The sequence below is a fragment of the Rhamphochromis sp. 'chilingali' genome (genome assembly GCF_963969265.1).
Source record: "Rhamphochromis sp. 'chilingali' genome assembly, chromosome: 11".
NCBI lineage: Eukaryota > Metazoa > Chordata > Actinopteri > Cichliformes > Cichlidae > Rhamphochromis > Rhamphochromis sp. 'chilingali'.
In genome coordinates this window covers 14141843-14156753 of record NC_137938.1, presented here as the reverse complement: position 1 = coordinate 14156753, position 14911 = coordinate 14141843, and the positions used below count along the sequence as shown (strand labels likewise).

General features: G+C 43.5%; 1 protein-coding gene across 7 annotated transcripts in view; it reads left to right on the top strand.

The window, feature by feature from the left end:
- The window catches only part of LOC308406427 (steryl-sulfatase-like), a 48243-nt gene that overhangs the window by 26880 nt on the left and 6452 nt on the right, over positions 1-14911 (top strand). For 6 of the 7 annotated variants that reach the window (XR_013973538.1, XR_013973539.1, XM_080897439.1 and 3 more), the window contains 6 exons: positions 1783-2188; positions 2269-2405; positions 4427-4564; positions 4833-4992; positions 5217-5338; positions 9323-9584. Coding sequence is in view for 5 of the 7 variants with exons in the window: in XM_080897439.1 (XP_080753565.1) it covers positions 1783-2188; positions 2269-2405; positions 4427-4564; positions 4833-4992; positions 5217-5338; positions 9323-9584 (1225 nt within the window). In the remaining 2 variants the exon portion in view is untranslated. Of the gene's footprint in view, positions 1-1782; positions 2189-2268; positions 2406-4426; positions 4565-4832; positions 4993-5216; positions 5339-9322; positions 11614-14911 lie in introns of those variants that run through there. The other variant, XM_080897440.1, reaches the window with a different exon arrangement.

Sequence of the window (14911 nt, the reverse complement as noted above, 5' to 3'; positions counted from 1 at the left end):
TCCGACACCACCTCCATTGTCAAGTTTGCTGACGACACTGCTGTTGTGGGCCTGATCTCCGACAACATCGAGACGGCCTACCTGGAGGAGATTAGGAACCTGGAGACCTGGTGCCAGGAGAATAACCTCCTCCTAAACATCAGCAAGACTAAGGAGCTGATCGTGGACTTCACTACAAAGCAGGCGAGGAATTACAAACCCCTCATCATCAGTGGCACGCCAGTGGAGAGAGTGGACAGTTTCCGATACCTGGGTGTCCACATCACTCAGGACCTGTCATGGTCCTGTCACATCAACACCCTGGTTAAGAAAGCCCGTCAGCGTCTCTTCTTCCTCAGAAGACTTAGAGACTTCCATCTGCCACTGAAGGTGCTCAAGAACTTCTACTCCTGCACCATCGTGAGCGTCCTGACGTCAAACATCTGCACCTGGTTTGGGAACAGCACCAAGCAGGACAGACGAGATCTGCAAAGGGTGGTGCGCTCGGCAGAACGCATCATTCAATCAGAGCTCCCTGACCTGCTGTCCATCTACACCAAGCGGTGCAAGTCCAAAGCTAGGAAGATTATGATGGACCTCTCCCATCCCAACAATGGACTCTTCTCACTGTTGAGGTCTGGGAAGCGCTTCCGCTCCCTTAAGGCCAAAACAGAGAGAATGAGGAGGAGCTTCTTCCCCCAGGCTATTCGGGCCCTGAACCAGGTGTAGGACTGGACTCTCCCAAACACGTCACTATAAGACTGGACTCTCACACACGTCACCACACGCACCACCACACATTTCCTATAATCCTATAATTCCTATAATTTATAATCCTTATCTTTATAATCTCTTCTGCTATTTGCACATTCTTTACTGTAAATTCCTAAGTTAATTTGTAAATTTTTGTAGTAAACTGTAAATTGTAAATATTGTAAAACTTTTCTTCTGTCATTTAATGGTCGGGCATTGTACAGCTACAAGCATTTCACCCCCATGTCATACTGTGTATGGTTGTGTGTGTGTGACAAATAAAATTTGAATTTGAATTTGGTGTGGATTTTGCAAATAGGATGGAATGGCTGAATGCGGAAGTGCAGAGGTTAAGAAAGGAGGAAGTGAGGGCAGCTATGAAGGTGTATGAAGAGTGAAAAGGTGGTTGGTTGGAGATGTGTAGGAGACAGGGCAGTGGACCTTTGACTGTTTAACAGTCACAGAGAGTGAGAAGATGCCTGAGGAATGGAGAGTTTTGAAGAACAAGGGTGGTGTGCACAGATGTAGTAACTACAGAGCTTTAATGCTGATGAGCCATACCATGAAGTACACTATGGGAAAGACTGGTTGAAGCCAGGTTAAGGAGAGAGGTGGTGAATGCCCCAGATCTCCTAGGCTCTGTCTTGAGGTATCCTGAGGTAGATGCTGAACCCTGAGTTGACCCCAGTGCCTGTGAGTGTGTGAACACGCGGGTAAAAGTGCTTAGGCACAGAAAAAGCTGGTGTATGAATGCAGACAGCAGGTGCTATGTAAGCGCCAGTCTATTAAGTACAGCATTAAATGTTATGTCAGACAAGTTGAATAAAGAGGTCTTTGGCTGAGTGTCTCGTGTGCTCATCGCAGACAGTTTTGAGCGTTATTAGCAGCTAAAAATGAAGTGACAGAGCTCACACCGATGTCAATATTTATACCCGTAACCGTAGTGAGATTTGTTTGTTATAGGACGTGTACAGTTTACTCTCTTATTGTGGCTTCGAGCTTAATCGGGTTTCTACTTTCTGAGTTTTTGTTTCTTCTTCTTGTCTGCAGGAAAATGGCACCTGGGCCTGAACTGTGAGAGCCGTGACGATCACTGCCACCACCCTAACAACCACGGCTTCAATTATTTCTTCGGTATCCCTCTGACTAACCTGAGGGACTGCCAGCCTGGACATGGCACCATTTTCCAGTTCCATAAATATTTGCCATACAGAACAATGGGCATCGTTTTGCTCACTACAGTTGTGCTGCACTACAGCGGGGTCATCGGCAGAAGGTCGATCCTGAGCTTGATGTTTCTGTTGCTTTTGGTCACTGGTTTGCTAGTAGCGTTCATCATGGTTGTCCCATACTTAAACTGTGTTCTCCTGAGGGACCACAGCATTGTGGAGCAGCCATATAAGTCTGAAAACATGACACAGAGGATGGTCCACGAGGCAGTGGACTTCATAGAGCGGTACGTGAAGCTTTCCTGATTCACCTGGATCTGAAAACTCTCTTGTTGCAATGTTTCATATTCATTGTTTGTTTCTGCAGAAATTCAAACAGGCCTTTCCTGCTCCTTTTCTCTTTCCTCCAAGTCCACACAGCCATCTTTGCTTCAGCAGCTTTCAGAGGAACGAGCCGCCATGGTATCTACGGGGACGCTGTGCAGGAGGTGGACTGGAGTGTGGGTAGGTCATTCTGTCTGTTTAAAGGAAAAGCTGCTTTTCTATGTCTGTCAGTTCTTTCAAATCCAGTAAAAAAAGCCCAGAAGCTTCCGACCTCTCCTCTTTGCCCAGTTCAGTCAAATGACACTAAGAAAGAAAGAGCCTTCAGGAATAATCATTAAAGTGGGAACAGAAGATAAGTGTGTAGTCATAGCAATTACATCTTGTCACGATCTTATCATGTTAGGAGGGTAGGCTCTGTGAAACCCCCCCAGCTTCACCTGCTGCTGCAGAGGAGAGAAGAACCAGTGAGTGAGGCGAGATGGAAGATGTGAGGAGATCCACTTAAAACCTTGTGGATGGAGAACTGATCTCACTGTGCTTTGTAGTGTTTATCATGACCTGACCTTAGTATACTGCATGTCAGGGAGAAGCCCTAATCAGACAAATCGCTATGAGTCTCACGTGGCGACAGTGGGAAGAAAAACACCTTTTTAAAAGAAAACCTCCAGCAGAGCCAGGCTCAGGAAGCTCAACCATCTGAGCCGACTAGATTGGGGTAAGGATTACTAAATATTAAATGCAATACTGGTGTATAGAGGAGTATAAATAGGAGTGAAGAACTGCATCATCATCAACAACTATTACAGCATAACTACTGCACTGACAGGGACTCGAAAGAGAGAGCAGATTTCTCCTGTCTTGGCTTCCCTTCATTGGCTTCCTGTTAAATCCAGAATTCAAAATCCTGCTCCTCACATACACGGTCTTAAATAATCAGGCCCCATCTTATCTTAATGACCTTGTAGTACCATATCACCCTATTAGAGCACTTCGCTCTCGCTCTGCAGGCCTACTTGTTGTTCCTAGAGTATTTAACAGTAGAATGGGAGGCAGAGCCTTCAGTTTTCAGGCCCCTCTTCTGTGGAACCAGCTTCCACTTTGGATTCAGGAGACAGACACTATCTCTACTTTTAAGATTAGGCTTCAAACTTTCCTTTTTGCTAAAGCATATAGTTAGGGCTGGACCAGGTGACCCTGAATCCTCCCTTAGTGATGCTGCAACAGGTGTAGGCTGCCAGGGATTCCCATGATGCTCTGGGAGTTTCTTCTTCACTCACTATGTGTTAATAGGTCTCTCTGTCATTACAATTATAATAGTCATTACTTCTCCGTCAGCACTCTCAAAGCCAACAGTTTTTCTCTATATTAGGGTCTAAAAATAAAGCCCCTTGAAGTGACAGTTGTTTTGATTTGGCGATGTATAAATAAAGTTGAACTGAACTGTTTTTGGCGACTGAAAAAAGTTAATGTCCAGTAGTAATGATGGACGTGATCAATACAATCCCTGTGTCAAGGCTGATGGGCACGCTGGACTCAGGAGATCAAAGTTCAGTGTGTTTGTTTACAGTGAAAGTATATTTGCACAAAGACACAATGCAAATAGTGGAATAGTGGTCCAGGGGTCCGGGGGGGAAGAGAACCCATGTAAAACCGTCCATCTCAGGGTTCGACCCACCACACACCAAGGAGGGGAATCCAGGGAAATGTACAGAAGAAACACACTTAGTGTTCGAGGATGTCGGAGGCACCACAAACACAGAAGGTTTAACTCATTGTGTTGTTGAACGGTCCAGTGAAGAGTGGCCTTGATGAGATGAGGACACAAACACACGTGCACAGATAGAGGAGAGAGGCACAGAAAGAAAGCAGAGCAGCCAGCGAGCACTGATGCCTACTTTGACCAATCTAATATAGAAGATGTATTTTTCCTCCTTCTTTAAGCTGCTCCGTTTAGGGGTCACCACAGTTCATCTGCATCCATCCCGCTCTGTCCCTCTGCCTCTGTCACACCCACTCTCCTGCTTGACATCATTGACGACAAACACGAACCTCCTCTGAGGTCTTCCTCTTTTCCTCCTGCCTGGCAGCTTTAACACATGTGTTGTTTTACAGTTTCTCTTTCTCGTTCTGTTATTCATACTCAAACGGAAAAATGTTTCCAAATAATTACAGACTGGAGTTTGCACTGTGTGTATTCTCAGGTCAGCTCATGGAGACGCTGGACAGACTCAGCTTGAGAGGAAAAACTCTTGTTTACTTGACTTCAGATCAAGGGGCTCATCTGGAGGAAATCTCTGCCAGAGGCGATGTCCACGGGGGATCGAACGGAATATATAAAGGTACACCGAGAAGAAAAACGGAAAACTGTTCTTGGTTGTAATGCTTAAAGCTGAAGACCTTTCTGCCTGTATACATCAGCAGGATTTTACCATTTAGTTAATAATTATAATTGCAGCCACCGGCAGAGCAAATGTAGACAATGACAGTACCACCTGTGCAGACGGCTCAGTGGGGATTTGGTGCAGTGCTATCATTTAGGCTTAATTGGTAGCCGGATGAGAATTATTTTCATGACTTCTTGTTCTTTTTTTTTCTTTTACCGAGCAGCAGGGAAGTCCACGAATTGGGAGGGAGGAATCAGGGTCCCTGGAATTTTACGTTGGCCTGGGAAAATCCCTGGTGGCAGACAGATAGATGAGCCCACCAGCAACATGGACCTGTTTCCTACTGTGGTGCAGCTGAGTGGAGCTTCAGTCCCAGAGGACAGGTGAGGCTGCACAGCGGTGAGACTGTGCTCCTTCCTTATGTCAGCCTGAAATCTAGGTCACATTTAAAGAAAGGAGAGGCAGTGAGAGCGATTCACAGTGAGGGGAATCCTGGATGTGAGCAGAGGGAACATGTTTTCTAATGAAGAGTGGGGTGTTAAGGTAATCCAGAGGCTTTGATCAGTTGCAGCCACCATTGTAATTCATGTTCACTTTCTTTCTGCAGGGAAATAGATGGTCATGACCTCATGGATTTGCTACAGGGGAGAGCTGGACGTTCCAAGCATGAATTTCTCTTTCACTACTGTAATGCCAACTTGAACGCTGTCAGATGGCATCCCCAAAACAGTAAGTGTGCAACAGAGAAAGATGAAGCCGTATTGATAACCTCTACCGTTTGTTGACAAGTGCAAACACACTTTGCACCAGGTCAGGCAGCATTTTTAACCTAACCTGCAGGGTCAGGTTCAGTCTGTCCAAGTGACACAGCATGTCGACCAAAAAGACCAGATCCATAATCCACTTGAGGTCCGAGAGCTCGGGATAGTCCTTCTCTACCATTAACAGTTTCATGGGCGACCGTGGCTCAGGGGGTTGGGAAGTGTATCTGTAACCGGAAGGTCGCCGGTTCGATCCCCGGGCTCTCTGTCCTGGTCGTTGTGTCCTTGGGCAAGACACTTTACCCTACCGCCTACTGGTGTTGGCCAGAGGGGCCGATGGCGCCATATGGCAGCCTCGCTTCTGTCAGTCTCCCCCAGGGCAGCTGTGGCTACACCTGTAGCTGCCTCCACCAGTGTGTGAATGTGAGAGTGAATGAATAGTGGCATTGTAAAGCGCTTTGGGTGCCTTGAAAAGCGCTATATAAATCCAGTCCATTATTATTATTATTATTATGGCATCCAAAAGCTCAAAGAAGCGAGAGAGTGCCTGGGTTTATCACAGCCACCTCACAGTGCAGTGCAGCAGCAGGTCACCTGGAAGCCTCGGGTCCAGCTCAGCGATGAGATTCTTGAATTGCATGTGGTTAAGTGCATGTGTGTGGATGCAGTTGATGATTTCCATCACAGGCTTCATGACGTTGTCTAAATTCAGTGATTTAGACGCGAGTTGCTCCCTGTGGATGATGCAGTGGAACCAAACGTGAAACATGGGGAGGGCACAGAAACAGAAACTCCAAGCTTTGTTTGCAATAATCAAGTATAAATCAAACACAAACACAGGGTCACACCCATCATGACACTCGCACCTACTGGGAAACTTTGTGGTATTTCCATCTCACGCACATTTGCATTTGATGAAAATACAGTGTTAAAGCACTTTGAATCACCTTGTTGTTGAATTGTGCTATACAAATAAATTTCCCTTGCCTTGCCTTAAACTCAAACGAAGCGAACACGCAGATTAAAAAAACCACAAACTTCAATATAAGAGCTGCATGAAACCAGGCAAAGAGCTGCATGCGGCTCAGGAGCCGCGGGTTGGCCACTTCTGAAATGGATTAATAAACTACTAAAATGTAACATACCAAACTAAAGGACAAAGATCACTTTGTACCAGACAGATACAAACTCTGGTATTTGAGGCCATATTCCTGGTGCTATTTGAAGTCAACATACAAAGATGAAAAGAGGCTGGCTTCCTCAAGAGAACAATCATCCAAAGCAGACTTAAATATTTGTAACAGTCCCCTGGCCTGAATATCAGAGAAGGTCTCAGGGGAGATCTGACGCCGCAAGACAGTCTGAAAAGATCTCTCAGCTGAAGAGATCTGCAGGAGTGGCAGCTTAATATTATTAACTGCCACCAAAAGTGTTTACAGGCTGCAGCGTGAATGACTTGGTGTCCACACTTTCACAGATTCCACAGTTACTTATGTAGTTTTTCCAAGTTAATAAAATACAGAATGGAGTTCATTAACAGCAATGGTCTCATTTGAAAACCTGAGCATGCTGCTGCATTTCTATTTATGGTCACTTTTAAAGACAGCAGTTTGGCCAAAGTGCTCACTGCTGATCTGTATCACACTGAAACATATACTATATTACTACACATTATAGAGTTTATGGATAATAAGTATACCATGGCCCCATACTCGTGTTTGGAGTTAAAATTTAAAAAGTGAAAGCATGAAACCAGCAGGTGATGTGAGCCGTCACATGGACCAAATGATACAAGTGCATGGATGAAAACAACTTCAGACGTTTCCTGCAGATTTCTCACACTCAGCTCAGGCTGAGGCCGTCCGAGCTTCTAGAAGGCTCTTTAAGCCTTCTGCAGGAAATGTTTGACCAGAGCTTTCAACAAATGAGGAAACTGACCAACTACAATCCCAGGTGTATTGTAGCAACTGCTCATTTAGCTGAACTAGATCCAGGGGCAGCACCGTGGTGCAGTTGTTAGTAGGGCTGTGCGATATGACAAAAATCTCAGACATTTATCGTCCTGACAACGATATAAATCACAAAAATGTAACATTTTCTGTAAATTCTGTGAATCTCAGGCAGCTCGACTTGCGTTTAGTGTTTCCAGCTGCGCGTCATGTAGCTGGAGTCGAGTGTTTTAACCGATGCATGAAACGATACATTTTTAGACATAAGTTGTAACGGCGCCGTTTTCTCTCAAAATTTGAGTCTAAGCTTTATTTTTTAGCACCTGACGGCTCTTTTTTTGCTTCTCATCCGTAAACTCTCTGCATGCTCTTTCACGTGATTCAGTTTATTTTGAAAAGTCTCAAAAGGATCTTGAGCTTTATTGTGAAAGGTTTATGTGGAAAACAAACAAGCGGACAGCGGAGCCACGATGAAAAACAATGAAAAATATTGCTGTAAACAGTTTATTTTGCGACACCACGAAACAAACGATAGACGCTTTTATATCGTCATCGATATATATGGTTATATCGAACAGCTAGTTGTTAGCACTGTGTGCAGAGTGTGAGGTTAACTGATTATTCTAAATTGTGAATAGGTGTGATTGTGAGTGTGAACGGCTGTCTGCCTGTAAGTGTTAGCTCTGCGACCGAGTGGCGGCCTGTGCAGGGTGTAATTTTGTAATGTACCATATCAGGTCATGAAAAAAGGCAAATGGAAAATGTGTTTCTCTTTGATATTATTTGACAAAACATACATTACACACTTTACAAAAGGTTGATTCTGTTCATCAACCTTTTGATAACATGTGGCTTCTGCAGAGATCCAGTAGGCTGGTCATCTACAGTTAGGTCCATAACTTGTTGGACAAAGACATCATTTTTTTGTAGTTTTCAAACCATATGTGACTGAAGTATTTCAGCTTTCATTTAAGGGGTTTTACAAACATGCATTAACTGAATTACAGCCACTTTCATGCAGAGATCTAAAATGAATTAGGTAGTTCAATGACAAGCAGTTTCATGACCATGCGAGGTTATTCCCTCATCAAATGTATCAGATATACAGTGCTGTGCATTTGCCACATCCTGTTTCAGATCATCAAACAAATTTTATATTAGACAAAGACAAAGTAAATACAAAATGCAGTTTCCAAATGATGATTTAGGAGAAAGAAACTAAACCTACGTGGCCATAGCTATTCAAGTAATCCCCCCCCTCATGTCAAATCAGCAACTGACTGTGATGAATCCATTTTTATGGAAAGCTGAGTTTAACTGGATACTGTGTGACCTGATGAATCAAGGAGGATAAAAGATCTCAAAAAGTTGCACATCATGACACAAAATACACTCTAGAACAGATAAGAACCAAAGTCATTAACATGTATGAGTCTGGAAAACATGACTTTGCAAAGCTATTTTTAACACTTTGGGACAGCAGCAGTAAGGCAGAGAGGGGCGTCCATGGAGAGAATATTGAATTAACAGTTTATAGCTTCTCGCTGTAATTTTGAATAAGAGGCCCAAACACGATGAAGCTAATGTTAGCTTTATTAGGGTGAGCTGTGACGTGCACAGGGCTGTACTCTGCTCAGATTCAGACAAATGCTGCAGAAACCTGATCGAAATCTTGCAGAGCAGCTTTTCAGTTGATAACCAGAAGGATCCACAAACTGAAGGTGGATGCAGTAAATGCCTGACGGAGCGTCTCTCAGGAAGAAATGCTGCATTTGTTGATGTCCATGGGTTTTAGACTCCAGCTGGTCATTTTCTACAACAGATTTTCATCCAAGCATTAAAATAAAATTGTTAGTTTGTTGAATTAATGCATCTGAAAATGTATAAATGTTGTGCTTCCTTTGGTTTGTAAAAGTCTTACATTTAAGGCTGAAAGTCTGCACTTCAACACCCTGCTTCATGGAGGGAAAGTGGCACTGAGTGCTTTCATTTATCGTTCTCAGGTAGCTCGGTGTGGAAAGCTTTTTACTTCACTCCAAACTTCTACCCAGAAAACAAGACGGGATGTTTCCATACACATATCTGCTTTTGCACGCCGGAGCACGTTACCTTCCACGATCCTCCTCTGCTCTTCGATCTCTCAAAGGACCCATCAGAGAGCACACCGCTGACCCCAGACACTGAGCCTGCCTTTCACTTTGTCCTGGCCACAATGAAGGAAGCTGTGAAGATGCATCGGCGCTCACTGAAGCCAGTGGAGAACCAGTTAAGTCACGCGAACCTGATGTGGAAGCCCTGGCTGCAGCCCTGCTGCTCCACAGTCACGCAGCTCTGTCAGTGCCAGCTGTACCAGTAAGCTTCTGTGGAGGCGGCACTGGAAGATCCTTGCTGCTGTTTAGAGTCACACTAATCTGAATATGGACACTTCATATGAACTTCTCAAATCCACGATTAAACCTTTGTTTTGTCAGGGCGCAGTCATCTGTTGCACTGATTTTATTTCACTTGATGTAGTAACAAAAGCCTCACATTCAGAGATCTAGTCAGCACACAGGTGGCAATTATAAAATACAATAGACTGGATAACAACAAAGCTGAGCGACTAACACAGTAAAGTTGTCAGCTGTCAAATCAGAAAATATATTATGAGACTTAGACCTCAATAAAAGTTCAGAGAATCGTCTTATACAAGTCTAAGAGCTACAGTACGAGCTGCAAAGGGGGGGTCATGAATGATTAACAAATGTTGTGATACCCACGATCTGATACTGATTTTCTGGTTTAGTTGAGGCAGCTGAGGTAAAGAAAATCAGGCTTGGTTGAACTAATTTCCAGAGAATATGGTGACCATCCGTGAGCTGAGCAACAGTTTGGACTTTAAACACAAAGTCAGCTAGATTTCAAAAGTCTAGTGTGGTCTGACATGTTTGTATACAGTTCAATTCAGTTTTATTTATACAGCACCAAATCACAACAACATTTGTCTCAAGACGCTTTATACTGTAAGGTCGACCCTACAATAACAAAAACGAAACAGAACAAAACCCCAACAATCAGATGACCCCCTATGAGCAGCACTTTGGCGACAGTGAGAAGGTAAAACTCCCTTTTAACAGGAAGAAAGAACCAGGCTCAGGGAGGGGCGGGGCCATCTGCTGTGATTGGTTGGGGTGAGAGAAGGAAGACAGGATAAAGACATGCTGTGGAAGAGAGACAGAGATTAATAATAACTAATAATTGAATGCAGAGTATGAACATGATGTCAACTGTGACTGAAGTAGAAACTCCCAGTGCATCATGGGAATCCCCCGGCAGCCTACACCTATTGCAGCATAACTAAGGGAGGATTCAGGGTCACCTGGTCCAGCCCTAACTATATGCTTTAGCAAAAAGGAAAGTTTGAAGCCTAATCTTGAAAGTAGAGATAGTGTCTGTCTCCTGAATCCAAACTGGAAGCTGGTTCCACAGAAGAGGGGCCTGAAAACTGAAGGCTCTGCCTCCCATTCTACTTTTAAATACTCTAGGAACAACAAGTAGGCCTGCAGAGCGAGAGCGAAGTGCTCTAATAGGGTGATATGGTACTACAAGGTCATTAAGATAAGATGGGGCCTGATTATTTAAGACCTTGTATGTGAGGAGCAGGATTTTGAATTCTGGATTTAATAGGAAGCCAAAACAGGAGAAATCTGCTCTCTCTTTCTAGTCCCTGTCAGGACTCTTGCTGCAGCCTTTTGGATTAGCTGAAGGCTTTTCAGTGAGTTTTTTGGACATCCTGATAATAATGAATTACAGTCGTCCAGCCTGGAAGTAATAAATGCATGAACTAGTTTTTCAGAGTCTCTCTGAGACAGGATATTTCTAACTTTAAAGATGTTGCGCAAATGGAAGAACGCAGTCTTACATATTTGTTTAATATGTGCGTTGAAGGACATGTCTTGGTCAAAAATGACTCCAAGGTTCCTCACAGCGTTACTGGAGGCCAAGGTAATGCCATCCAGAGTAAGAATCTGGTTAGATACCATATTTCTAAGATTTTCAGGGCCGAGTACAATAACCTCAGTTTTATCTGAATTAAGAAGCAGAAAGTTAGCGGCCATCCAGGTCTTTATGTCTTTAAGACATTCCTGCAGTTTAACTCATTGGTGTGTGTTATCTGGCTTCATAGACAGATAGAGCTGGGTGTCATCTGCATAGCAGTGAAAATGTATGCTATGTCTTCTGATGATACTGCCTAAGGGAAGCATGTATAATGTAAACAGAATTGGTCCTAGCACTGAACCCTGTGGAACTCCATAATTAACCTCAGTGTGTGAAGAGTAGGGGTGCAACGATACACAAAATTCACGGTTCGGTTCGGTTCGATACTTTGGTGTCACGGTTCGATATTTTTTCGATACAAAAAAATGTTCATGCATTTTTAATTTGTCATTTATTAAAATTATAAATATATATTTTAACTCAAAAGTACAGTTTTTAAATTTAACCCTAACCCTTGTGCGTGTTTTTTATTTTGACAGCGAATGCGCACCTGCGGACCACTTATGTGCAGCCCTGGTTATTTAGCTCATCATATCGCAGCCACAGAAATTCTTTTGTCCATGAAACCATAAAGCTGCACTTTCTTTTTGCCTTATAGTCTGATTTGTCATAACTTCTCCGTTTTGTGGTAAGCTTTTCTTTGGCTGTCACTTCTTCACCCTGACCTGTCTTATTTGGCTCAGCAGAACTGAAATGCTTTTACACGCTCACTCACATAAGCTCAGCGATTCTCTGCCCGATCAACCTCTCACATGTGTAAGCTGCGGGAGATTTCACTTGTCATGTTTGCATAGTAAGCTAACGATTAATAAGACGATGTCAGAGGAATTGGTGCACAAATTATCATCACTCACAGATCAGTGCTGTCGCTCTCTATACACAGTTCGCACGATTGCAAAGTGAAAGCAAAAAAACAAGCGCAAATTCAAACGTGACTTCAATATGTCACATATTGACAGTGGCTCACCGATGCCAATGACATAATTACCCAGCTACATTTCTGAAAGAATGCAAAAGCATTGACATATATTTTTCCTACAATAGCCCGACGGGCAGGGAAGAGAAAGATTTTGGTAGCCCGACTGAAAAAAATCGCTAGCTCCAGGACGTCGGGCTAGCGATATTGCGAGCCCTGTATCTGATTGAGGAATCACTCATCTTTGGAAAAGAGAGTTTATTACAGAGAAATGGCTCTTTCCAAAATAAAAGCTATACTATCCGCTTCTTCTGGGCTATATTCTCAGCAGCATAAGGAGAATCATGTGCTAACAGCTGTCTAAATGACTCGGCTAAAGTTAGTAGCATGCTTGCTTTTTTTGTCTGCTTCCACTTGTCTTTGCACTAGGATGATGTCGGCGTAAATGTGCAGTCATATTCGTTGTGTTCCCACTAGTGCTTTCAGGTTAATCTCGTTGAAATGACCTTAACGCCACAACACGGCAAATCTCCGTTAACGAGCTACCGCCGATCGCTCCGTGCATGGGGCTAGACGGCCAACACGTTAACGAGCTAACTGCGCTAACACACTAGTTCCCACCAGTGTAATTGAGCATTGCATGGCACATCCAACATACTGTTTTACTTTAGTCCATGACTCGCTTACCTTCAGGGTCATACGTCACATGAAAACCAAAATAATTCCAAACGCCAGATCTGAATGAGGTTCAATTTGCCTGTTGCAAGTAGAGCTTAACTTCTGTCTCGCTAGCTTGCCCTGCGCTCTTCCTTCTGACTATGCTGTCTGTGTTGAGCGCTCAGTGGATCTGCGCTCGACAGTGCAGCCTAGGCGGAGCAGTCGAACACAGATTCACTGAGCGCTCAACACAGACAGCATCGTCAGAAGGAAAATTGATAAAATAAATTACAAATGTTGTATTGTTCGATACATATGCGTACCGAACCGAAAGCACTGTATCGAACGGTTCAATATCGATACGAATATCGTTGCACCCCTAGTGAAGAGGACTCTCCATTTACATGAACAAACTGGAGTCTATTAGATAGATATGATACAAACCACTGCAGTGCAGTACCTGTAATACCTACAGCATGTTCTAATTGCTCTAATAGGATATTATGGTCGACAGTATCGAATGCTGCACTAAGGTCTAGCAGGACAAGCACAGAGATGAGTCCACTGTCAGAGGCCATAAGAAGATCATTTGTAACCTTCACTAAAGCTGTTTCTGTGCTGTGATGAGCTCTGAAACCTGACTGAAACTCTTCAAATAAACCATTCCTCTGCAGATGATCTGTTAGCTGTTTGACAACCACTCTTTCAAGGATGTTTGATATGAAAGGAAAGTTGGAGATTGGCCTATAATTAGCTAAGACTGCTGGGTCTAGAGATGCTTTTTGAGTAAAGGTTCAACTACAGCCAGCTTGAAGGCCTGTGGTACATAGCTGATTATTAGAGATAGGTTGATCATATTTAAGATCGAAGCATTAATTAATGGCAGGACTTCTTTGAGCAGTTTTGTAGGAATGGGGTCTAAAAGACACGTTGATGGTTTGGAGAAAGTAATTATTGAAGTTAACTCAGAAAGATCAATTAGAGAAAAAGAGTCTAACTTAACATCAATGGTACTAAGAGTAGCTGTAGATAATATTACATCTGCGGGATGATTACTGGTCATTTTTCCTCTAATGATTAAAATGTTATTTGTGAAGAAGTTCATGAAGTCATTACTAGTTAACGTTAAAGGGATGGTTGGCTCAACAGAGCTCTGACTATTTGTCAGCCTGGCTACAGTGCTGAAGAGAAACCTGTGGTTGTTCTTATTTTCTTCAATCAGTGATGAATAGTAAGATGTTCTGGCTTTGCGGAGGGCTTTCTTATAAAGCAGCAAACTATTTCTCCAGGCTAAATGATGATCCTCTAAATTTGTGACTCTCCAGCTTACGAGTCATCTGCTTTCAGGTGAGTGTTTGAAAGTTATACCTCTGATGTGAGAATTTCTTTTTCAGAGGAGCAGATTCGTATGTAGTAAAGAAGTGAAATTGTTAACAAGATAATCGACCTCTGTGGGATGGCATGAAACCTTTTGGAATCCAAGATAACGCTGACCTCAGCCAGGGGGACAGTGACAACCTTCAGCAGCACCAGGAAGAGAGCCATGTTGCTGCCGTTTGGGTTATTTTCCCAGAGAAGACCCATCTATAGCACCAGTTCACTGATGGTGTCAGTGGTGCTTTATAATTACAGTGAAAACTATAAATGTCTTGTGAGCAAGCACTCTACAATAGTGGGAAGGAAAAACACCCTTTTAACAGGAAGTAACCTGCAGCAGAACTATGCTCAGGGAGGGGCGGGGCTCCCGGGCCCCTGCAGCCAGTCTTACCTGAGCCCTTTTCCACACCCCACCACCCTGTGTTTAAGTCAGGACCTGCCCTAGCGTCTTTTTAACCATCAGTTACTGTGTGTGTGTGTTCCAGTTCAGGTTCAGTCACTGGAGCTCGAAATTCAAATAAACTTATTGGAACCACATTTAGATGTACGGCTGAAAAATATCATTTTGTGCAGCACCGTAACAGGTTCAAGCCTGACTTCTCTG